General features: G+C 39.9%; 1 protein-coding gene across 2 annotated transcripts in view; it reads right to left on the reverse strand.

Moving 5' to 3' along the window:
- Positions 1-27,206, reverse strand: part of GRM3 (glutamate metabotropic receptor 3) — a gene marked incomplete at both ends in the record, with an annotated part of 84,521 nt that overhangs the window by 46,839 nt on the left and 10,476 nt on the right. For both annotated transcript variants that reach the window (XM_079785495.1, XM_079785496.1), the window contains one exon: positions 16,571-17,426. In XM_079785495.1, the coding sequence (XP_079641621.1) occupies positions 16,571-17,426 (856 nt within the window). The remainder of the gene's footprint in view (positions 1-16,570; positions 17,427-27,206) is intronic.

Consider the following 27,206-nt stretch of genomic DNA (forward strand, 5'->3'; position numbering starts at 1 on the left):
TCGTATTATAATTTATTACCAATCCTAGAGAGATACATTACAAAAGACACTTAAAACATTTAGGTTTCCTTGGAGAAAGGTATTCATAATTTTTAAATTATTGTGATAATTATTAGATGATGAGGAAGCATAAAGCTATATCTGATCTACATCTTGACAAACTTAATTTCCTCTGAAATAGAGACCTATATTCCCAAATTGGAGAAGAGAATAAGATATATTGTTTTACTGTTACTTTACCAGCTCCCCCACCCCCAAGAAATTCTTTCTATTTCTAAATATTGGAGTAACTCAGGGTTTAGTCCTTTCCTCTCTATGTCTTTTCCCAAAGTGATCTTATCTATTTCTTGTCAGTTTAAATATGCTGATGGTTCTCAAATCTCTAATTCAGAAATGGCCTTTGAAATACAGATGCTCAAATCCTACTACTTACCAGCCTGCATATTCTTTTTCTTTTTATTTTTTTTAATATATTTTTATTGATTTCAAAGAGGAAGGGAGAGGGAGAGAGAGAGAAACATCAATGATGAGAGAGAATCATTGATTGGCTACCTTCTGCATGCCCCCTACTGGGGATCAAGCCCGCAATCCAGGCATGTGCTCTTGACCAGAATCAAACCCGGGACCCTCCAGTTCACAGGCCGATGCTCTATCCACTGAGCCAAACTGGCTAGGGCCAGGCTGTATATTCTTGAAGGTAGGAATTGATATCTGTTTTATCTGTCAGTGTGCCAAAAAGAAAGTTTGTTGAAAAGCAGTATTTAATGATGTGATGGGGCAACACCATACTTTTCTCAGTTGCCCCCGTGCATTATTGAAAGCTTCTGTCTTTGCCAGAGTGCCCAGTCCCCAAATCTTGCTTTTCTTTCAATGCTTACTTCAAATGCTGCCTTCTCCCTGAAACAGCCTGTCTATGTGTTAGAAGTGACTTATCTCCCTTCTAGGTACTCATGAAGTTTTATTTGACCTTTTTTTTTTTTTAAATGAGTTATAATTGACATAACATTATATTAGTATCAAGTGTACAACATGATGATTTGCTATTTGCATATGTTGCAAAATGATCACCACAATAAATCTAATTAGCATGCATTTCTGGCTCTTTCAATGGCACTTAGCCATGGCTGAATTGATGCATGAATAATGGAATCAAATAATGTCAATGCTGAACATATCTGTGATGAGAGCCCAAGTGTTTCTCCTCACTGCCCCAGTCTGGAATCTGCTCGCTACACAGGATCATTTCCACCTTTGATTTTTCTTCTCCGTGAGTTGGCAGTAGGTATAGACTGGGAGGTGGTTTCTTTGCAAGATTTGATTACCTATGAATAGAGAGGCATTTTGTCCTGATTAGGCCAGGACAGACCCGGTTTGTGCACATTGTCCTGATGTAATTATTCATAGTGCTCCCTTTCACTCTCAGGAGTGTCTGTGTCGAATGATGAAGTCTATATTAACTTATAAGGATGTAGAAAAGCACAGCCCTTGCCAAATTTCAAAGTGCTTGGTATACATTAAAAATAGAATCCAGTAATGTGGAATTGTGCATGATGTAAATAATTTTCCCAGAATCAGCTTTTGCATATGATGGTGGAAACTTGATTGTCCTTATTTCCTTTTGCGTAAGGGGGTGCTGTTTACTTTCTTGGAATCAATTTTGCTTATTACAATTTGTAATGCGATATTTGGATAGGGGACATATCTCAATTAAACATACTAATATCAGGTTACCTTATGTTAAAAAATCCTCAAAGGAGACCATTGGCATTTGGATATTAGCTTAGAGATGCCCCATAGATGAACTCCTATATACATCTCAGCTCCCTAATTGTTCTTGTTTGTCCTCATGAGAATCCTAAAGCCTTTTCTTAATGTGAGGGCAAGTTCCTAAAAGTATATACATGTTTTATCCAGCAGAGGGCGTGTTCGCAGCAAATGGTCCTTTTCTCCATCCTCCTCCCCACTCCCCGCCTAGGAAATGAACCAACCACCAGGTTTCTCCCGGAACCTGCCATATTCAGGATGATATATGATGCTGTTAAAATAAAATATAAAGGTTAGAGAAATATCAGTAATAAGTCCTAAATTGAACATAGATTTCAAGAAACAACCTCTAAAAAAGTCTAGAAATTAATAGTCATAATATGAAGAAAAACCCCAGCTGACATCAAAGAAACCTCTTGCCTTCTTTTTAAAGAATTCCATTTAATGCATAATTCACTGAGCCCAGGAAACTTTTGGATGGATATCAGCCTTTTAATTCAAAATTATGCACTCTGGGAAATGGCTGGCACTGAACGTGGCAAACCTACTAGGTAATTTACACCAGCAATCAAATTGCAATTACAGAGGAGATTAAAACATGACTTTAAACAGTCTAACTCCACCCTCAGGGCTACTAGCTGTTTGGTAAACATAGCAAGGGAGCCTGTAATTAAAGGAAACTTCTCATTAAAAATTCCGACCCTCTTCAGCTTTGTTAGGGTAACACTATGAAATCCCAAGAGACAGGGAAGAAAGCTTCCTTTCAACTAGGTTTGGGAAGAGGTGGCTTCACATCTTCAAGAGGGTGTATTTCTTCTGATCGTGCCTACTCCACCTTCTCCTAGTTGTTTTTTTTGAAGTTTATATTATTCTTGTTTTTTTAAGAATAGCTTGAAAGCGTCTCACATCTGGAGACTAAATATAGAGGAGAGAGTACATTCAGACTGTGACAATGACACAGCCAGATCATTTGAGGTGCTAACACTCAGGCATAGTTTTATAAAGAGCCAACACCATTGCTGCACGTCTTTTGATTATGCTTAGATGGCTTATAGTCTACTTTCCCCTGCGGAGCTTTAAATAGCCGTCTGGTCTGAATTTGGGGGGAAGCCCAAGGTAGAGGGAAATGATTTGGTGGGGAAGATTATCTTAGCTCTTCTCTTCACTCTTGGGTGCCAATTCCTCTAGACCCCATCTCCACATACATTCCTTCAGGATCTTGCCTCTCAGCAACTCATGCTCCATTGACAAGGAATTTTCCTCAGTAGAGGAATGAAGTTAACATGGTGGCAGCTACGATGCCAAAGAGTCCTGGCCAGCAAGACATGCCCATGGGACACATCCTACCTGGCATTTGGAACTTTAATAGGGACTAAGGGTGTGGCCTGTTAACAACACATTATAACCTTTCAGTACTTAACTCATGCTTTATTAATATTTTTTTATTTCAACCAAGACAATATGTTAAGCTGATCCCAAATGAATGGGCACTCTAATGTTAACAGTGCTGTAAAAATGAGGTTGATTAAAAATTCAATTCGTGCTATCTGAACCTGAAGTAAGTAACTGATTAAAGAGGAAGATATATAGACCTCTTTTTAAAGACATTTAACTCTGCTTCCTTGTAGGAACTGGACACAATTCTAGGCAGATTGAGAAATAAAGATAATTTGGATGATGCCCAAGATGTTTCATTTCTAAAGACCCATGAAACTGGAAGAGTGTTTTCAGAAATTCTCAGGAATATAATTAATTACTGAGGTAGGCCCTTGGAGACAGGAACTGCAGCAAGCCTGATATGGACCTTTTATCTAGTTAATTAGCTTTATGGAGAGAATTTTGCACATTTAGCAGATGTGTATAGATTCTATTACATGAAACACAATGCAATTTATTTCTATGTTGTACTTTTAAATTATGGGGGGGAATAATCTTGCAACTCTGAAATAACTCAAGGAGTTCTGATAATAATGAGGGGCACTGTGATTAGACTTCATTCTCTCCACAAAATGATATCTTGAAAATAAAATAAAAATGTAAATATAGTGCCCTTCAAATGATTCAAAATAAGGGTGTGACTCAGAAGTTTAGCTGTTTACTATATAGAGCAAACTGGTTGTCTACATATGAATGAGCTAGGCTCCAAAAAGCTGTTCAGAAAACCCATTGGTCCTACGTCCAAAGTGATTGGGAGGAGTTTATGTCTATAATCCCATCATTTCGACTAAACACATAAAGTAGTAAAATGGGCATATTATTCTCTTCCCAAATAGATCAGTTTTTCCGTATCAAAAATCTGCTGGGATGGGATTACCCTCAATGTTCTCAATGACGCTCACTTTGATTCTGTTCAGACTCAAGTGGGTTTTGAAACCATTGAACCACCTCTGGCTTGAAACAAAAGTTTCAACAGTAACCCGTTTACAAAGAGTCAATTTTCAGTTCTTGGTTGTAATTCTGGCATCTTTTTGGGTTAATACAAAGGTTAACAGGCATCAAGGTAAATACCAATTCAATAGCCACATACTCCGAAGTTACCTCTTTTCGTAGCTGCTTCACCTTGTCTCTTGATGCACAAGTGCATCGGCTTTTCCCAAATGTTGAGTCACTCTTTGTTACTGATAATCAGCTCAGTTCCCCAATGCCTCCTCTCTGTGCATAGCAAAACTGGGCATGTTTTCTCAGCACTGAGTAACAACTGTCTCATGCCTCTCTGATATATATCTCCTTACTAACAATTTTAATATTCTCACTACTTTTTACCTTTTAAAATGGGGGAAATAATTTTCATAAAAACATTTAAAACTAATAAACTACAATGGTTGTGGACATGGTAACCAGATACAATTGCTCATATCCAGCACCTCCTGAATTCAATCAAAGTGACTCCACTTTTATCTGTTTTAAAATACTTAATTAGTTTCCTTAAATACTGGTTAAAGGGATAATTATATTAAATTAAAATAAACCCCCCACACCTCAATAACTTTGACTAAGTAACCTTAAAAGTTCCTTCCCATTTTGCCAATGTAGGAAGGGAAAATCATACACCTAAGATAGAAAAACAAAAGTGGTTCATGGTGTGATTTAATTGCTTTTAGTAGTTCTTTTAGGATGAGGCTAAAAATGGCTTAAAGTTCAAAAGTTGATTCTTTTTATTACCAATATGAAAACAATTTGAAAAGACATAAAACTAAATGTCTTTTTTCCGGCCCTTGAGCAAATTTACTCTTGTCCCTTATCATGAACTTGCACTCTAATGCTGCACCTCATGTGCCATAAACAAAAATTTATGGTTGAAATAAGTTGCTGTCAGTTTCTGCTCTCCCTTTCCTACTTCTTACCTAATATTTCCCTTATGATGAAATATGCACATGAAAATAGATATTCTGGGCAATTTTATTACGAGCTCCAAACAAACAGGAAAAATGACACACTTGCCCGTATAGATTAAGATGCTCCCACGGGACAAGAAACCAAGAAACAGCATTGGCTAGATTAAATTTTTTATGAAGCGGGGAAAAATGATCCTTTGTTTTAGTGGTACTGAAAGATAGAGGCACTATTCTGTGGTGATGTTATGTAAAAAGATAGGAACTTATTCCAGTGAGTGTGTTTTTATGTGATTGTATGTGACAAATGAGTGCTTTAATTATAATTTTTTTTGGGGGGGGAGGAGAAGTTCTTTTACAAAAAGATTTTTTTTAAAATATGTTTTTATTCATTTTAGAGAGAGAGGAAGGGGAAGGGAGAGAGAGAGAGAGAGAGAGAGAGAGAGAGAGAGAGAGAGAGAGAGAGAAAGAGGAAGAGAGAAAAATGTCAATGTGAGAGTGAAACATCAGTCACCTGCCTCCTGCATGCCCCCTACTGGGGATTGAGCCTGCAACCTGGGCAAGTGCCCTGGACCTGGAATCAAACTGGCAACGTTTTGCTGCATGAGCCAATGCTCAACCAACTGAGCCACACCAGCCAGCACTGTACAAGTATATTTTTAAAATGTAAATTACTAATCAGGTGATTTTATTGCCCTAATACTTCTTTTATGGCCCTTAATGCATCCTGTCTCACATTATGTTGCAAGATATATTCTTGCCTCTCCCAGAGTAGTGGTTGTTGGAGGGTAGTGATCACATCTTTTTCCTTTGTCCCCTTCCCCCTTTCCAGTGTCTAACATAAGAAAGATGCTTCAGTAAGTGTTGCAGAAATGACTTAATACTTTGATCAATGAAGCCCATCACATTTTATGATGGTCTATCATTAATAATAAATTATGATGGGGATAGAAATAGGCCACCTTACTATCACTGTTATGCCCAGGAAGTGCATGAGGCCAGAACAACTTGAGGATTGCCTGAAGTAACACAATTAGATTAGGTGCTTTGTGCGCTGGGAAGACAGGTTTACAGAGAGAAGAATATCCTGTTAGCACCACAGCATTCGGGGCTAAGCAAACATCACTCAGTGGTTTTCTCTTTCTTTTTGTAGCTATCATCAGAATTGTACGGTAGGAAGTCTGGATGTGACTGTACAAATTGCTATAGAAGCACATTGCTATTTTCGTAAGTACTTTTGTCCAATCTTGAGTCTGGAGTATAAAAATTACAACAATGTGAAAAGTAAATTCGTGTGTGTTTAGTTGGTGATGCAAAATGGAGAGAATTGATTCTGGTTCTAATTGAGCACCTTGGAGATTTTAACAAAAGCCTTGCTCTTTAGAAATGAACATGTCTTAGATTTCTCTGTATTTATGAAAGATACATATTAGGATGTCAACATTGACAGGCCTCTTTAGGTTTCTTTATTAGCTTTTTGGGTGTGTAACCATAATTTTAAAATGTGCCCTATTCTAAATCTTTGATATTGTTTATATCACTTCTTTCTCAGAGCCTCCTAATGGCTTCTAATCGAACAGAGTGGAAGCCAAAATCCTTACAAGGTCCCCCAGGACCTGGACCCCAGCACCTCTCAGATCTCACCTCCTCTCTTTCTTCCATGCGAACTCCATCCAGCCACGCTGGCCTCTGTGCTTCCCCGGAATACATCAAGCAGGCCTCTCACCTCAGGCCTTATTATTTCCTTCCTGGGAATGCTCTCCCTCACTATTTCCACACAGCTATTCCCTACTTCCTTCAGGTCTCTGCTCATATATCCAATCATCAGTGAAGTTTCCCCTGACCACTTTTTATAAAACAATAACTCATCCTACTCAACTCCCACACACACACCTGGGACTCCCTTGTCCACTCACCCTGCTTTCTTTTTCTCATGGCATATACCACCATGTGACACACTGTATACTTACTGGCTTATTTATGGAATATAAGCCCTGTAGGGTAGGGTCTTTGTTAGGTGTCACTGCTTAATTCCTGATGTAGAGAAGATCAGCAATAAATATTGAGTGACTACATGAAATTTACATGGTTCTTCCAAATTCACCTCTAATCCCATCTCCTTCAGGGAAGTCTTTCCAGTGTGAGTGGAATGGGGATCACCATTCTCTTCAACTACAACCAGAAATTTTAATCCTCCCAGGAATACCTTAGTCATGTGAAAGATAAGAACAAAATTACTGTATCTGCTAGTTCTATTTGGCACTCAACATGTATGTAGTGTTTCTAAATATTAACAGATGGATCCAGGAGTGCCTAGGTGACTTGCCCCAAGCCACAGAGCCATGCAGCCTTAGATGTAGAATAAATATGAACTTTTCTGATTCAGTCTCTTGTTCTGATGTGTGCCAATATTCTTTCAAGACTTGCCAACAACAAACATAACCAGGCTAATTTTGCCTCCAGTCACATTTTTCTGCTTTATTAGACAGGGATACCTATATGCCTGTGACCTGGGAAGTTGAGGGAATGTATCACTGGATAATGATCAAAACACATGAATCTAATCCAGGAGGGTTCTTTTTTCTTTGACCTTGGTCGGGTCACTTCGCCTCTCCCACCCTCCATTTTCCCATCTATAAAATGAGGACTAATAACATCTACTCAACCTAGTTTACAGCGTTGTGGTAAGAATCTAATAGTGTGTTTAAAGTGTTTTAAAAATGACAAAGTGATGAGTGAGATGCGTCTTCACAACTACCATTAGGATTCTGAATTTGGGGCAATGTATTCATTTTAGTTTCTTGTTGAATAAGCTCTTGTGATGGGCCATCAAACACGAGGGACAAGGAAATAAACTCTTTGGCACACTGTGGCCTGATATTTAACTGTTTACATGGGATGCGCTTGCACTCTAATGGAACTGTATTCATTCAATCTCTGTAGTGTGGATGACTAAATTTAAACTGTAGATGCCAGTGAAAAGGAGTAGAAGGTTGGCATATCAACCTCTTGTTTTCTTACTTCTTTTGTCAAGTTAATTGATCTTATTTCACTTCTGAAAGTATCTGGCAGTATCCTAAATATTGCTACAATATTTTAAATAAAATTATGATATAACATTCCAAAGAAAAAGAAAACAAGGAATACATTAATTTTCCTTTATAAAATACTTTTTAGCTACTGGATTCATTCAGCAGCAAAGACCCTTGCAAGACAAAAGGTAAAATAACTTAAATGTCTGCGCTGAAAAGGGAGGAGTTAAATGGAGGAAGGATTATCACATAAATTCATAGGGAGAATATCGGCAGGCAAACACAGGTAAGGAAATATCTCTGGAAGTTGTCACTCTTACTTTCCTTTTAGAAGCATTTTGTTTACATTTTTCTGTTTAAAATATTTCTGGAGATGACACAGAGTTTTAAATAAAGAAAAATGAAGAGGATATAAATAACTGCATTATCCAAAGGCTTTCTTTTTGATGACTGAAAAAGGTTAACTTTTCTGTTTTCTACTTTTGTTAAAATTGAACTAATTAGACTATAAGCATTTTAGGTACAGAAAACATTTTTTAGGTACCCCAAGAAGCTGATATAGTGATACCATGTGATTATTGGTCACTGGATAGGCTATATAAACAAAAGTTTGTGATAGAAAATTCTTAAGTTCTAATTTATGAAAGTGCCAATGGTATTTTTAATTTTTGTAGGAACAAAATTTGATATGTAGCAAATTATTGTCACCATCCAACAACATGAACACAGCAAGAATAACTTTCAAGTACACCAAAGAAACAAACCCCTAAAGGTCTGGGATGGAAATTCTGGAAGTTTCAGACCCAGTATATTTTCCCTTTTTTAAAAATATCAATTTACTTTTAATTAAGTATGGAGCTTTGTAATTAGAATGAAAGAAAGGGGGACAGGGAAGAAAAATGCAGCCTTACTAAACAGCATTTAAGATAAGTGACCTGTAGCCTGATTTTTATTTATTTATTTTGCAAATTTATTTTTTTTTACTATTGATTTTTGGAAATAACAGTATGATAATTGTGACTATTGATCTAGTACGATTTGATGCTCTCAGAGGAAGGAGCAAAGTTTAAAATTGGAGGCCTTTGCTATGAGTCATTCTTTATTGAAAACCCCATTATGGCAATTAATGAAAGAGTTAACACCTTCCTTTTTGGATAATGAACATTTGGGGGCAATTGTTTATTACTGCAACTGCACACAGTGAGTTGAGCTAAGTGTTGATAGAACAGGAGTTTTTTTCTGAATCACTTGTAAGTAATTCCTTTCTTTAGTTTGGTTTTCTAGTGTCCTGTTGAGGATAAGGAGGTATATGGAAGTGGGAAAAGGTGTTTCTAATGCAACAGAGATTGGAAACCTTTAGAAGATTAGTTTACTGTGGGAGAATGCCAGGTGTTCCAAAGGTCGAATATAGGCTAAACTTACTTTTAAACTATATATTAGTTATAGTTTTTAAAAATACTCAGAATATTTTGTTCAATCTCCAGATGCCTATGTAAGTGATGTTATTATAAATAAACACAATATCCAAAAAGTCTGAAAGTATCTAGGAAAAAATATATAGTATATATTTTATATATATATATATATATATATATATATATATATATATATATATACCTGAGGATATGTTTATAAAAAAACAACAACTTGATTTCAGAGAGAAAGAAAAGGAGAAAAAGAGAGAGAGAAACATTGATATGAAAAAGAAACCTTAATAGGTTGCCTCCATATATGCCCCAACTGGGAATAAAACTCGCAACCTAGATATGTGCCCTGACTGGGAATTGAACCTGCAACTTTTTGTTGTACAAGACGATGCTCCAACCAACTGGCCAAGGCTAGGAAATAGTGTATTTACCATGCTATTTCCTGATAAGCAAGGTAATAGCATCCATTTCTTACATACTTTATTGAGGGTGATTACTCTTTTCTGCTTCATAGACAGGATGGCTCTTCAAAGGAATCAAGATAAATTAAGGTTATTAAATACTAATAATAGTCATAGTAACAACTATCTCTCTATATAAAAACCTAAGCGACCATTATGACCGAATGACCAGAATGACTGAAATGACCAGAACAACCAGTCGGCCAGTCGCTATGATGTGCACTGACCACCAGGGTGCAGATGCTCAATGCAGGATCTGCCCCCTGTGGTCAGTGCGCTCCCACAGCCAACCTCCCATGGCCAGCCAACCGCCTGCGGTCCCTCCCCCCGGCCGGCCGACTCCCATGGGCCCCTGGTGCTAAACCATTCATAGATTACCTGCTTCTGGGTCAGGATTTCATACTTAGCAGAACAGATCCCTTGCTGTGATGTATTGAAAGTCAGCCCTCAACACAAGGATTTGTCTCACTCCCATCCTCTCCCTTCCCTGGGGGTTGCCCACCCACCGTGGTGGTGGCGTGGCAGTGAGGGAAGGAGGTGTGTGTGGGGGGGAGGTGGGGAACCGCATGGTGGCGGGGTGGCATTGGCATCTGGCATCTGTTCCTTCTCCACCCTGCCCGGTGACCGTTGCCTCCTCTCCCAACCACACAGGGGCCTTTGGGCCCCAGGCGGGGACAGGAAACTGGGGGAAAGGTGGTGGTGGATGCGGCCCCTTTCCCAGGGGGGTCAAGGGCCAGCTCCCTCCTTGGAGCCAGCAGCCAACCTCCCGTGGTCCCTCCCCCCCATGCACGAATTCATGCACTGGACCTCTAGTATGATAATAATAACAGTAACAAGCAGCAGCAGCAACAGCAGGAAGCTCAGGCCCAAGTGGAAAATTACGTTTCTAGAGGCTCCTGTTCTCCACTGTGTGACCTGAAAATGAGAATCATTTCTCAAGCTTCTAAGACACCAGAGCATGGAGGCACAGTGCATACACAAGTAAGCTACCACATTAGTGGTGGCCTTTGGGGGTTTAAATCGTCTTCTTGTGACCCCAGGAAGCTGATCAGGGAGAAAAGGGAGAAAAGAAGTACAGGATATTTATCTCTACGTTTTGGAAATGCTTTTGATCAGCAGAGCTGGAACAAGTTTCTGTGCTTTTGTGGGAACTACAAATGTTCCAGGGGAGGAAGCAAGATCAAGAGCAGTTTGCTCTTTCAGGGACTTCAAAGCCCATTCATCTAAAGATGTGGCCATTACCATTTTGGCTTCCGCACTGTGCCTTGGATGGCCCTGAACTTTTCAAGAGGAGAGCCTTGCTGGGTCGGCGCCAGCTTGAACAGATTCCTTGGAGTGCAGTGTCCCAGAAAATCTGCCCTTCCCGGCCTGTGCTCTGGGGTTACAGCCCCGTGCCAGGAGCCATCCTTGTACCAGCTATCCTACCCATCTGCCCCTCTCCCAGGTGTGGAGAACTATACATGTAAAACAAGGCTGGGCCATCTTTTCCAGGCTTCGGGTCTTCTCTGATCTCAGGAGTCTGTCTCTTTGCTGGTACTAAGTGATGAGTGTGAAAAAAAAAAAAAAAGAAGAAGAAGAAGAAGAAGATGAAGAAAAGCAATGAACTACATGAACGAAAACACTGTATGAACTGTGTTCTATTACCCAATCCTATTATGAGCACCAGTCTAGCAGTAACAGGAAGTTGTCCTTTTTGCATGTAAGTCAAGCCACTGCAGTAAGATTTGTACAGTGAGTCTAGATTTCTTCTAGGCATAAGATACACAACCTTTTCTAATCCAAAACAAAAACGAAAACTGAAACAGAACTCAAGACCCTAATGCTGACGCCCCCCATATCCTGCTCTGGCGCCCGATGCTGGTGAAGCTCCATGCAGCAGCCCTGCATCTTGTTTACTGTTAGGTCCCCAGGTCTAAAAATATCTCTGGGATGAATGACTACATCCGGACCCGGATGGTTTGGTCTGTCACCAATTATGTGATCTTGATAAATTTCCCATTGTCAAATTCTCAATTTCTCCATTATCCAGCGTTTTCGCCCAACCCTGCAAATCACTCAGAGGAATGTCATAAATGTTAATCCCAAGATACGGGAATTCTACTGGACCCAGGATGTATCTTGGAGCACCGCTGGCAATGTGTTCAGTAAGTGGGAACTCTTTCTTTTGAATTGGATGTACTCTGGCTACCACATCACCCTGACAGCTGAGCTGACTTTTATGTGCTTCAGTAGTGAAGATAATAATACTGCCGTTCTGAATTTCCACCTCTGTCAAGTGAGGAGTAGGGCAAGTTCATCTTTGAGGAAGGCCTTTTGTAACTCTATCATTTTGTTCTATTCCACTTTCTGGAACTGGTCTCAGAACAAAATGTGAGAGAAATTATACTGTACTGTGAACATACAAAATGACAGTGATATTGCATTTCTTTAAATGTGTAACTTCCTTTTCTGTTTCCTCTGCTTTTAACTGTCTAGAGTAGTTTAAGCGTTCCTTTTACAGAAGGAACTCAGGAAATTTTATTCAAAGCAAGTTTGAAAAGTCACACGACACCAACCAATTCTCATTTAAATGTTTACTTTAGAATTCTGAATGGCCTGGCTCGTTCAGATGAAAAACAAGTACTAATAAAAAATGCTTTGAAACTTTTATTTAAAAACCCCAAGATTTATATTCTATGGCTCAGCTTCCAAAGTATGGGTGTTTATGAACCACCCGAGTTCCAAATAATTGAAAAAGTGGCCCAGGAGCATTAAAGGGAGAATAAATAAAAAGGAGCACAAAAAGAAACATATTTCAAACCTTTCATTCTTTTAACAAACATTCCATTACTATCTCGTGTGTGACAGAAACTATGGTAGGAGATTGGGATCCAATCCTCTACTTCCCAGGCTCCTTGTGTATGTACGAAAGCAACACTGAGACTAGTGCCTTGGAGTTCAGTCTTGGCCTCTGCCTCTAGCCAGATGATGGATGACTTGGGGCAAGTCACTTTCAGTTTTGGGGCTTCTTCTATAAAACAGTAATAGATACGACATTCGGCACTAATGCTGTTTGGTTTTAAATTTATCTCTCTCAAATACAATGATAGTACATAACTAAAGGACAGTGTGTAGGTTAAAAACACACACAAAGTAAGTCATTCTAGAAATTCTAGAAGTCATATACATTTCTATCACAAAATTCATTTGTTAATGAATAAAACACATACATTAAATTTTCACAAAAGAGAATAATATTATAAATCTATGTATTTTCTCATTTCCTATTTATTCAGGAAACATTTATATAATGCCCACTCTGTCCCAGAAATTGTGTTGGGTATTTGAGATCAGAGACGAAACGTTCTCTGCCTTAAGAAAAGCTCACGATTTAGTAATGGAGCTAGAGAAGGAAATATGAGTGCTATTCATAATCAACAAATATTCGCTGAGTGCCCATTATACTTGGGATACATCAGCGAACAAAACTGATAATGATCCTTTTTCATGGAGTTTATATTCAAGCATGAAGATCAAATCAGAAAGAATAAACATGAAAATAATAAATGATGTGGTATGAGAAAAGGAGAAAAAAACCGTGGTGTTAAAAAAAAAAAAAGTAGAGCAGGTTAAAGGGTAATGGGGCACCTGTGGTGGGGTTGGTACAGTACATCGCAGTTTTAAGAAGGTTTCCAGGTGGGCCTCATTGGGAAGCTAACATTTATGTAAAGGCTTGAAGGGAGTAAGGGAATTAATTAGCCATAGGAGGTATCTGGAGAAAGACATTAGGAACAAAGAGAACTATCAGTGAAAAATCCCTAAGTTTGGAAACAAGGGTGCTGGAATGAAATGAGAATGAGGGAGAGTAAAAGGAGATGACAGAAGAGCAGTAAGAGTTAGGAAGGGGTCAGATCAGGTAGGGCCTTGTAGGACATTTTAATGTACATATTTAGCAATTTTAGCATCTTGGTATCCTCCCATAGTAATGCATTTTTCTTGTCCAATCCTCTTATTTACCTGGTGGCCAAACTAAATTCCCTCTCTTTTCTGTAGTTTAAATCTGTTTTTGTTTTTGTTTTTCATTTTTATTTATTGACTAGAGGCCTAGTGCACGAAAATTCGTGCACTCGGGGTTGGGGGGTCCCTCAGCCCAGCCTGCACCCTCTCGCAAACCAGGAGCTCTCGGGGGATGTCTGACTGACGCTGCAGTCTGGTCTCCCTCTGTGGGAGACAACCTGTGGGCTAATCAGGGGATGGCGCTGGCTGGCCCTGCCTCCCGATTGCCGCTCTGCCACCGCTGGTCACCTCAGTCCCCCGATCGCTGTCCCCTCCCTCTGCCTGCTGGCACCCGCCTTGGATGGCCTGGCGCCGCCTACTTGCCGGCCCTGCCCCACGCCGACTGGTTGTTCCTCCATTCGGTCGATTTGCATATTAGGCTTTTATTATATAGGATTTGAGAAACCTTGGAGTATTGTTGGGATGCTGCTCTAACCAACTGAGCTACCCAGTCAGGGCCTAAATCTGTTTTCCACCCTTCTACTCTCTTCTGAGTTGGAGAATGACTGGTAATGCCAGACAAATTGAAAAAACTGAAATACCACTTCCTGGTCAGGTCTGCACGGCAAACCAAATTGTAGAATCAAAGTCAGTTATTGAACAAAGCAGACCAAAATGAAACAAACAAACAAAAACACACAAAACCAACTTTTTAAAAATCCAAATAATGGCCTTACTTCTCTATTTTCTTTAGCATTTTAGACTCAAACAGTCAAGGAATGAAGAGAAATATTTTGGTTACATAAAACACCTTCAAAGGGCTCCCTGAAATGTAAGAGTTCCATTTCTCTGAGCTTTTGATGAGTAGATATATTTGCATGCTCAGGAGTAAGGAATGAACTAGAATAACAAAATTAATTGATGCACATGGTGAATAAAGATAAGTGATTACTCCAAGGTAGTCTGAAAGGGAGAGAAGGATGCTTATCTTATTCATCCTTAAGAATTAAGTGCATTGTAGATGTGATTTATAGATACCCGAGAGTTCATTTATATTTAGGGTAAAGCTATTCTTTTTTACTGACTCTATGGTTCATTCTTATTTTCTGGAGATGTCAGTGGGAACTTACCTGTTATTCTGAGATAAAAACAAATGTGGGAATACAGAGCACAGAAAAGGTTTCATCTTTACCACCTACAAAAGTCATTCTAATGTTAAGAGATGGTATCTGCCAGATGGGTAGGAAGGAATATTGACATAATTGATTTCTGCTACTTTTGGCTCCCTGTGGGTAAAATGAAGAAAAGATGTGCAAGAATGAAGGCTGGTCATTTTTGTAATTGTTTTCAAGGCTGATTTAGAGGTTAAAATTCTAAAATAGGAAACAATAGTCATGGGATACTCTCTTAGTATTACCAGTGATTTTCAGACCAATTGACTTCTGAGTGATCATCTATGAGGGAGATCTGAGAACTGCCTCTTGCTTCACTGATGGTATGATTTGAGCATATACACTTTCCTGTCTTAAATGATAAATTAATTGAAACAGACTGCAGACTAGAATGATACCTCAGTGCCATGGGACATTATTAGCAATTTAGGCAAATTGGAAGCATTTAATCATTGTAATATTTTTTGACATAAAAATCTTTTGTGCCCACTAATATTATGTACCATTTAATCATTTAGAATTAAGTTAAAGTCCCCAGAACCAGTACTTTAATGCGCTAATATTACTTGCATCTTAGTAGAGAATGGTACCCTAAAGATTTTGTGCTTCTTATATGTTAGTTATGCATAAAAATGCAATGTTATATTTAAAAATATTTAGACCATATTTAGAAGTAAACAGAGAGGCATCAAAACACACTTTAAATACACTTTTACATGTTCACCACTGAATCAGAATGACTTCCATCAGTCTTCAATTTGCTTATACTCAGGCTCCCAGAAAAAAAGTTTCCTTCCATAACATAATTTAAGAAAATCCACAACTCGGAATGCCGACATGGAAATGTTTCTATATAGCAGAAGAAATAACCTCAAATGCCCCGACATCTCCACGGTATGAGTATCTTTCCCTCACCCGCCCCCCTCCAACCCCCCCCCCCCCCCCCCCCCCGCAACTTGACTCTGGGGAAAGAGTGTGTGTTTTTGTCTCACCTACAGTGAAAGTTATGAGATTCTTTTGCTCAAATTACCCACCAGGAAGCCTTGGAAGTTCATGTTCCTTAGAGAGCTGTCAGTTCTGCTAAGGAAGATTAAATGCCCTGATCCCGGTTGTCACATTGTACAGCGAACAACAAGAAAGAGTGAATGTAGCATAGCCCGCATCCGGCAGCTGCCACCATCAGCCCCGCCTAGGGGGCCTTTCCATGTCATGTAGGGGACCAGCCAAGACATTCACTAAAAGAAATAAGAAAGAACATCAAAGAGCCATCGTATTGCATCTTGGAATGTCTGCTGAACAGGTTCAACCCTTTCTGTGGCTGGGAAACCATTTCTGGGTCGAGGTATTTGCTTCCTGCTGGATGTCACTGCTTGCACCCTAGAAGATGAGCCAAGGCCCCTTGCTTACCCGTGAAGTTGATTTTCAGCAAGTAGTCCTTGTACAACTTCTTCCCGTCCAGGATCTTCATAGCGTCGCACAGCTTGGTGGTGTTGGGGCAGAGGGTGCGCTGCATTTTGTGCAGGGCGTGGGCCATGGCGTAGACGGCGTTCACCACGAACATGATCTTGGATTCTTGCTCGTAGTTGCTGCTGTCGATGGCCAGGTGCTTGTCGCAAGGGCGCCGGTGGTTGCGCTTGTTCTGGAGGCTGCACTGGAACTTCTGCTCCCAGAAGTCGCGGAACCAGGGGTTGCGGTGGTTGGTGTAGGGGCTGAGGCTCTGGAAATAGCGATCAAACTGGCGGACCCGCTGCGAGGCCAGCTCCAGGGTGATGGCCCCGTCGGCCACGTGCTCGCTGCCCTTGACGATGCTCTCCTGTGCGCCCCAGCCGTCGCTGGCCACCCAGGTGAAGGAGGCGTTGGCGCGGCTGGCGGCGGCGATGAGCTCCCGCGAGTCGTCCCCGCGCATGAAGAGGACCACGACGCGCGCGTTGGGCTTCTGCAGCAGCTCGCGGATCACGCTGTCGTAGGACTTGCGGATGTTGGAGCGCCCCACCTTCTCGGCCGTGGCGATGCAGATGTTGCGCAGGCGGGCTTCCTGCTCGAAGGCCTCGATCCCCGTCTCCCCGTAGTCGCCCTCCGAGGCCACCGTGGACACGTAGGTCCAGTTGAAGAAGCGCAGGATCTCGGCCATGGCTTTGGCCTGGTAGAAGTCCGGGGGCACGGTCCTGGCGAAGTAATCGTAGCGGGATTTGTCGCTGAGCTTGGCGCTGGTGGAGGCGTAGCTGATCTGGGGGATCTGGAAGAGCCTGAGCAGGTTTGCCACCTGGAGGAGGGAGCAAGCGGGGAGCACGCGGGTTAGAAACCCAGGGACAGAAAAAGCACATGGTACCAGACGGTTTGCCCAGCGCCTTTGTCACCTCCAGATCACTGACTCTTCTTGACGCTTTGCCAGAGCGTTTCTGGATACTGTATTTTGGATATGAGGGAGCAGGTTCCAAGCAGGTAGTTTATGATTTGGGAAAGGACATAGTAGAAAAATGAGGGTTCCCTCCTCCGCGCCCCCGCCCCCCCTAACCCCGACTTTATGCTAGACCCTGGACTAGGATTACTCTTGTTCAGGTGTCCTCAGCATGTTTGTTTGAAATGTGTGGGGTTCTCTTAAAACTCGGTCAAACAATGAACTACAGTGAATCGGCCAAGTTCAGTTTTTAGACAATTTGGCTGCAGCCTGGATGTTGTCGAATTCTCACTTCCCCCTCTTTTGCTAAAATCGGCAGCTTCTGAAAGAGCTTAATTTGGGAACTGGATGCCACATGGACAGTTCAAATTAGACATTTATTATCTAGGTTAACTAAAAAAAAAAAAATCAATTCTATTTGATCCACCCCAAATTTTAGGCATATACTTTTCTAAACTTCTGAAGAATTTGACCAGTATTTTCTTTTAAAACATTTCTTTCTATTTGAACAATGTGAAAGGAAAGCATACAAATGTTGTCATTATTGTATTTTACATTATAAAGCAAATACAGAAACATTGAGGACCTTGTCAAGAAAGAACCATCTCTTTCAAAATGTTTAAAACTTATTCTGAATGAAGTACTTAAATTTCTTATCATTCACCTATTAATAATGTTTCTCTATTTTTATTTATTACAGAATCAAAAAGGAAAGTGAGGTTAGCTTATCAAGAAGCATTTTATGCATAGAGTATTTGCATAAATATATATTTTAAAATATCAACATATCTATATCTGTATCTATATCTATATCTATATCTATATCTATATCTATATCTATCTCTCTCTCTATATATATAATAAGTTTTTATTTTTCCTGGCTACCCCACATATTCTGAACATGTCTATCTCTATACTGACTTTAGTTAAATCACATAATATACTAAGTGGACTTTAATCAGAAACCATATTAAATATTCCTATATACTATATAGAGTGTTTTCAAATTTTCCTTCTAGAAATTATGGTTTCGGGTTGATATTTGACATGTAGGAAGCACAGCTTGAAATAGGCAGCTGTTAGCAAAAAGCATAAATAATGTGAAACACCGGACCTCTGAGTCCTACTTAACCATCTGAGTCCTGGCAGGTGCACACACAGCCACACAGCATGTTCTCGGAGATCTGGACTGCTATAACTAATACTTCCGATAGAGCCCGGAGCTACCGAAAATGTTTTCTATAGCTTTTCAAATCTTGGTACCTCTTACTTAACTACAAATAGAACAGTTAGAAAATCTGGTAGTTAGCATGCAGTATAATGCAAATTTAAGAACCAAATATTTCTTGCATTTTTTTGCATTTGGTAAAGACTTTAAAAAACATTTTAGGAGATGAGTGAAATTTGGGTAAGAGAAGTCAGTGGGTGGATGAAGACTAGTATATCATTTATTTCTTCTTGCCTCAGGATCAGGAGACCCTGGCCTATGGGGATTCATTTAGACATAGGAACATGGCTTGTTTTCTCAGCCTGATTGAGATGGCACTGAGCCAGTACTGTCAATACGTCCATACTGAGTACCTGGCTTCCTTTGGGTTTACTAATATGTACTGCTGTGGCAGACTGGGGATGAGAGTCTGTGCAGAGGCTTTGCTTGATTATGGAGTTCCTGGTCAGCACTGGAGAGGCCATCTCGTCTTGATGCTACAGTTTCTCATCTTCAAGTTATATTCATCAGGACTTGAACCCCTCAGGGAGGCAGAGAATGAAAGCACCCGAAAAATGCCCAGAGACATTATCTGGCAACTAGGAACCACAGTGAAAGGATCCTGAACTGCTGAAACTGTTCTTCCAAGGGAACACGTAATGAGAAGCTGCTTAAGAAAATAGCTCATGTCTTTTGGCTGATAGAATCCTGTGGCTTCATGTCTACCTCTCCAGGATATCTGAGAACATTTTACAAGCAAGGCAGACTGTACATGAGAATGAACTAGGCATGCAATACTGGCAATATGATGAAGATTCTCTACATGGGGAAGGGGCACAATGAGCTGTAGCATTTTGGGAGGGTGGTAGATTAGGATAAAATTGTAGTTGTTGCTATCATTTTAAAGAGAGTTTCTCTCTCTCTCTCTCTCTCTCTCTCTCTCTCTCTCTCTCTCTCTCTCCCTCCCTCCCTCCCTCCCTCCCTCCCTCCCTCCCTCCCTCCCTCCCTCATAAAGAGACTACCACCTACTGTAGGCAAAGGAGGCATGTTCAGTGAGCTGAAACATGAGAATGGAACACTAATAAGGACATAAGCATAATCTCAATTGTATCACCTATATATTGAATCATGGAGCAAAGTGTTGAATTACTTTTATCATGGTGAGCTGTTCCTTTTAAAATGAAGTTCCTTGGATTATAAGAGTAAAAATGCTTAATGTAAAAAGTAATCACCACAGAAGTCATCAGATTATAAACCTTCCTTTTCCCCCCTCACCCACCCTAACTTGATTTCTAGAGAGTAATAAAGTTTATGGTTTAGATTATGCATTTTAAAAATGTATTTATTCTATTGTAAAACCACAATGTGTGTGTGTGTGTGTGTGTGTGTGTGTGTGTGTATTCTCCCTTAATACTCACAATGACCTTTTATGATAGATTAAAAAGTGGGGGCAAAAATCAGGATTTAGAAGCAGATCTTTTCACTTTAAGTACGTTGGTCATTCTCTCATAACTTCCTGTCTATCCTCTCCTGTGTGACTATGAATCTGAAGTTTGAAGCTCAGAAAGACACTGAGGTTGGAAGAACAGGAGAGAGGAACCAAAGCAATATGGTATGCACAAGGAACTGCCTGCTTGCTATGAGCAGGAACTTTCTTTTTAGCATAAAACTTAAAACTAGAGTTGGGGGATGTTCAGATAGTTGACAGCTGGATGTTTTCTGTCTGGGCATCTGAAATATTCCTGACTTGCTGTGCTTGCCATATGGTTTCTCTGAGAGAAAAAAAAAAGGAGAATAAGGAAAACTCCTACACTGGACATAATTTTAAAAATAAGAACCATTTTAGGATGGGGAAGTAATGTGAAATTTTGGAAGAAAGTCACCCAATTAGATTATTAGTAGGAGTGGAGGAAGAAAAAACATGGTCTAGGTATATATGCTTTAGAAAAAAGTGCTCTAAATGTAGAGATACATTGCTTATAGATAGAATCTCTAAAAAGGTTAAGAGAAATAGGAAGACTTAAAAAATAATTCTGACAATACAGAGTAGTCTCAACAAGACAGAAAAGACAAGATTTTCAAAGAACCCACTGGGTTGCAAGGGTGCACTGGGGGAATTTGAGTGTTAAAGAAACTAGTGACAAGGGATGAGTGTCATTGGTATGTTCAGTCCTTGGGCATCTCCATGGACAACATAAAAGATTGGCACAAACCTGTGAGAACTAGGAAGACTGAAGCAGAATGTGAAAATGGAGCAAAGTGGGTTTTCTCATTGGTATTGTTTTGAGTTTAAATTATGTTTTAGATGAAGATGTGGTGGGAAGAGAGAAACACTGGGTGGGGAAGTTGGTTCTAGGACCTAGGTGAATAAAAGAAAGACACCTGCCTAATCCCTCTTGCTTCTTTATTCTCCTCAATAATAACGTTTCCTAACCTGAAAATAGTAATACAATAATGTGAAAAGTTATCTCACATCAAAGTAGGAAATAAGAGCAAAAGAAAGGTCATATTCATAGTAATTTAGTTTGCCTTCAGTTCTGAAAGAAATCACATTGAATTATGTAATCAATAATCTTTGATAAATCAATAATGGGAGGACAGTCAGAGGGTGCAAAGGAAGGAGGAACTGTAAGTCAAGAATAAATATAAATTAATAAGTATGACATACTTTGGTAACTTTCTAGAATAGAGTTACTTAGAACTGAACAAGGCCAGTACCAAGAATTAGCACAGGTTCACTAAGAGTCAGTTCCACTAGAATCTTTTCAATGTAGGTTGAACCATTCAGGGAAGAGTGGTAGCCTTGGAGGACCATGACTTCAACAAGGTGTTGATGACATTATTTGGACTCTTGTGAAAAAGAAAAAGTGATAGGAATTAGATGACAAAGTTAAATATACTAAAAGAGAACAGCTTGGAAGAAAGTCTGTATGAGATGGTCAAGTAAGATTAAATTTATATCAATGACTTTGGGGGGAAAAAAAAGATTTTTACATTTTAGAGCTGGAAGAGCCATGACGATAGTATGAGCCTTTTGCTTTATAGGAGAGGAAATTGAAACTCACCGGGTGAAGTGAATTTCTAAAATTTACACAACCAACAAGTGGAAAAGCAAAAATTAAACCCAGGCTCTTGATTTTTTTCAAAGGACTTGTCTCCCTCTCTTGCAATAAGGAAAAAAAAAGGAGAATAAGGAAAACTATTAAATAGGAAGAGATATGTTTCTGGGTTTAAGTTAAAATTACAAAAGTGAAGAAAGGATTTAAAAAAAGCTAGTAGAAAATGAGGGTGCAGATGCAAACTTAAGTGGGGGGGTGCTATAGTCAAAGGGGGGATTATTAAGTGGTTTGCTCTCTTTAGATTCCAATTTAGATCCAACTGTTGTAGATGCATTATCTCCTTTAACCCCATTACAATTTTATGAAGTAGAAACTACAATTATCTCATTTTATTTAGGTTGAGCACCTAGAAATCTTGATGAAGAGCACATATGTGGTAAAGACAGGATTTGATCCCAGGCTCAACTTCCCACACTAATTCAATGAGTTTTGCAATCCATGCTCTTAACCTCTGCCATACGTGATTCCTCACACTACAATGTAGTGACATATTTCAAGTTTTAATATTCTTTTTCCCCTTTTTATTTCTGAAGACATGAGCTCCTTGGTTTGAGAACCATAAGCAATCATCCCTTCTTGTTAAATATATACTTTTTCATTGTCAGTTTATACTTTATGGTGGCTTGATAAACATTTGTTTACTGAATGACCATATACAGAGATAACAAGAGTTATCTAAGAATTCAGGGGAAATTTCAACTGGAAGGTTGAAACCTTCAAGTTATACATATCATGATCAGATTTGGCTTTATGATTTATGTGAAAAACACAATGATCTTATGGCAGAACCTGTTATTTCTAGGGCTTGAGAGACTGCAGGCAGGCTTAGCAGAAGCCTTTTGCACATGTAGAATGTATTAGAGTTTTATAGTCAACTAGAGGCCCAGTGCATGATTGAATCATGCACGTGTAGGGTCCCCTACACGCTTTGCTTTCAATCACGGGGGAGCTGGGTGCCTGTCCGCTGGTGCACCAGGCCTTTTAGAAGCCTCCGGCACGGAGGAGGCTTCTGAAAGGCCTGATGCCTGAGTGGACAGGCACCCAACTCCCACGCTTTTGCTTTTGATCGCTGGTGCACCAGGTTTTTCAGCTGGAGGCTTCTGAAAGGCCTGGTGCCTGAGCGGACAGGCACCCAGCTCCCACGCTTTTGCTTTCGATCACAGGGGAGCTGGGTATCTGTCCGCTGGTGCACCAGGCCTTTCAGAAGCCTCCGGTGCGGTGAAGTCTTCTGAAAGGCCTGGTGCCTGAGCGGACAGGCACCCAGCTTCCCTGCTTTTGATGCTCCGCGGTGGGACGTGAGCTCGCTGCCCCAGAGGCCCCTTCTGTGCCGCAGCACAGCCATGGTGCAGATGCTGAGCTCGAGCCGCCACTGGCAACGCGAGCTCAGCGTCTGGCCGGCCCAATCGGCCACCCCGGCCACACCGAGTCCCGCCCCCCCGCGCCTCCTGGCCAATCGTGGGCATAGCAAAGGTACGGTCAATTTGCATATTTGTCTATTATTAGGTAGGATTATTAGGTAGGATGTTTAAACACCTTGGAATATCCATTTTCTGGATGGCTTGAATTTATCCAGGACTAGATATTACAATGTTTTCACTGTAATCTATCATATCACAAATGTATTAACTTTTTTTTTTTTCTCAAGAAGAAATGCTAGGATGCTGGCCTTGGCTAGGTAACTTAGATTTTCCAGTAGATACTCTGATCTAAAATTAATAGTTTTGTCTTTTTCCAAGCTCTGTAGTTGTATGGTGGAGTTGTTTAGGATAGTCTTCACATGCAATCATTGTCCAATACATGAATGTTACTTACATATTGTTGACCATCTGCTACCATTTTCCCCTCCAAATGAACTCAAGTCTATCTAGTTTCTTCAGTTTACTATGTTCTCAAATGTACATGCCTTTGCACATGTGGATCCTTCTGCTTAAGTGACGTTTACCACCTGTCTGCTCAGCTAATCCATTCAAGGGCCCCTTTTCTGGGAAACCTTTTTGACACCTCACTTCAGGCTGAATTGTGTGCCCATTCTCTGCACCCCTTTCACTCCTTCGTATATTTCCCTCATGACTCTAGTGAAAGTATATGGTGATTTCTAGATTATTCACTGATTCCTCTACTGGAATGAAAGCTTTTAAGGATAGGAAATATGTATTTTTTTAACCCCATATTTCCTTAATGTCTTGCAGAGTATAGAGGTGCTATGTAATGTTTGTTAAAGGAACGAGTTGGTACATGAATTGATAGTTTCCTGCTTATCATGTAACCTTTTCTAATTACAAGGGTAGGTTTCTGCGGGAATAGCTGACCACCAGCAAGCAATATAATGCTACTCTCAAATGCTACTGATAAACAATTTCCTGTGCAATATATATCCCTCATTAGTTATAGTCAATTTTCACCAAAATAAGAGGATATACAGTATAAGACAAGTAATTGACTCAGAACTTTAGGAATCTGGCACAAAGGTTTTCATACCATTAAAATCAATTTCTCTAAATTATCTCTGTGTAACTATCTAGGAGTATACAAAAGGAAGTCAATATTATACTAACTGGGGCTGGCTATTGAGCCAATCCCCTTTAGGCTAGAAAACTGCCATTTTTTGTACTAAGGAAAACAAACTAAAGGCCTTATTCATGAAGCCTTAATACTCAAATCACATAAACCTAAAGAGGGAGTCATGTAAACTTATACCTAAGGCAGGCTTCACCAAATGAGCCAACAATAAGATCAGCTGGTAAGGTAAGGCTTTATTGGAGACAAATGAATTGTGTGCAAGACACATAAACAGCCAAACACTCAGAGCTCATATCAGCTGCTCACTTATTACTCTTTCTTAGCAATGTCTAAAACATTATCTTTCCCATAATCAACAGCTGATTGTGGAGTGATGCTACTGTAGGCATCCAAACCATCCTTATTTATTGTTGAGAATTTTGGGTGAAAGACCAATTTATTTGGGAGTTTTACTTCTCCTGACATTTTTTAGCAAGTCATGGGACTCTTTAGAATTTCAGGTGTCATGCTTCATTTCAATGATTCTCTGGTCAAGGGGGCAAAAGAGTATGAACTATGGGAAAGAGCTCAGATAATCTAGTATTCTTTGATGTTATGAAAAAGGGACTATGGATTGGAAATTTCAGAGTCATCTCTGAGAATCATAGTCAGTCCTATGGCCACTCTTCCCATTCAGGATATCCAGGATGTTACCATTTCAAACATGAACTTTGTGCCTTCTCTGATGACACAATGCCAAACTTTTTTTCAACAGAAGACAAAAAAAAAGGGTATGAAAATTTAGAGTCTAGTACAAATGTTCCCCACTATAGTGATTGTCCAGCTTGAGGATTCGTTTCAGAACTTGCCTTGTCTTTGGCTTCTGAGGCTGAGCTTATACTTTAAGGGGAATAACAAACAGTCACTGGTTTTTATGCTTAGTTACAAAAATTCCAGATGGTAAAGAGGCATCAAGTTCTTACTTTCCAAATGTGCTATCTATAGAGCTAAATTATATACAATAAAAAAAATAACCCATTGCTGTTCTGCTGTCCTGGGAATCAGGAGACACAATGATCACCTCCATGTGTTTGCCTTAGCATTCTGTGCTATTCACATATTTTTTGGAGCTGGTTTCTAAAAATAAGCCTAACCCTTCAGTGGTTTTATCACATATGAGGTGCTGAATACTTTGTTCCATTCTTTTAATGAAATGTTTATATATATAAGCCTGGAAGGGAACTGCTGAGTGCTGCACTTTGAACCATCTACTACCTGATAACTCAGGTTATTACATAAAGCAAGTTCTAAAAGTTGTGATGGTTAAAGCCCACACTGACTCTCCTATTCAGATTGACCGAGTTGTGCTATTAGCCATACAACATCCCAGATTGGCTTGGATTTTAAATGGGGAGGTAGTATATAGTTGAGAAAATGCCTGAAGAATTCAAGCTGTTCACATCAGATGAGTTATCTGCCTTATAAAGGACGCCAATCTTATTATTTCAAAAAAGATTAGCACATCTTTTTTGTGTGTGTGCATGAAAGGGATTGACTGGAGCCCATGTCTGAAGGCCAGAGATTAATCTGGATTTAGGAAATTGTATAATGGAGTGTAGTAAATGCCAGTTTATTCAGTAAAATCCGCAAAAGTCACTGATTCTTATTCCAAATACTTCAGTGAACGATTCATATTGCCATTCCCATTCAACAGCATGACTTGGTTGTGATGATTTTGCCTGGGCATTCCATACAAAGGGCTCCTTAATTATGGCAGAAACTTTCAAGCGTGGCTCAAAATAACCCCGATTTCTATCCCCAAATCTCCTGAAATCATTGCAGCCAACACCTGTGGTTTTGCTTTTTATTTGTGACTAAGAGCCTTACTAAGATCAAGGTTATCCATTTTGTCATTCTCTTGGATCATTGCTGAGCTTAAATGATATGCAGACCACATAGGACTCCCTGAGTCACACTTTTTAAGGAGACATGTCAGGTTTCTCATTGTGACAGTGCCACTCCACATTTGATAAGTGTCTGTCTTGCTCCCTTACTAACAAGGCACTATCTAAGGAATAACCTTTTTCCCCCACCCACCTAGCAGGTACTTTCAAGAGGAACAAGAAGGCATTTTTCCCACTATATCAGTCTGCATCTACTTTTTGCTCCTTTCTTACCCCATGAATTAATTTTCAAGAGAAATCATGGATCTGAATTGGTTTGGATTCCAGTCCCTAATAATGGTTCCAGAGTGTATTGGTCTTTGCCAGCAGCACCTGGCAAAAGCATGACTCCCAGGGTGACCTGACACCAATAGACCTCGCAGGACCATGTCCTTTAGTCAGTGCCCTGCATGTTGATTTTTGATAGTGTCTTTTGATAGTGTCAACAGAGCCACAAGTTGAACTAATCCACATTTTCCTGCGGCCCTTGAAGTCACTTGCATCACAATAATATGACAAATAAAGCCTTATCAATAAAAAAGAGCATTCCAGTTCTTGTTGGCTATTAACCAAAGGCCAACAGCTATTGAGTATGCCTGAGGGAAGCTGAGGGCTATAGGCTAATTTCTTAAAAAAGATGATTATTTACTTCTGAGAGTCTGTGTTAATCATTAGGGCAGAGGGGTATATACCATCTTATTTTGCAAATAGAACTGTGTTATTCCTGGTTGTCCTGTTTACTGTTCATTAGTTCAACAGAGTTGTCAGATACAAAAACAAATAGTATAGTGGTTCAATGCACAGGATTGAGATCAAACAGACCAAAATTGAAAACCCAGTTCCTTCTCTCACTACCTTTGTGAATAGAAAAGTTATT

This window comes from Cnephaeus nilssonii (genome assembly GCF_951640355.1).
Source record: "Cnephaeus nilssonii genome assembly, chromosome: 12".
In the NCBI taxonomy this organism is placed as follows: domain Eukaryota; kingdom Metazoa; phylum Chordata; class Mammalia; order Chiroptera; family Vespertilionidae; genus Cnephaeus; species Cnephaeus nilssonii.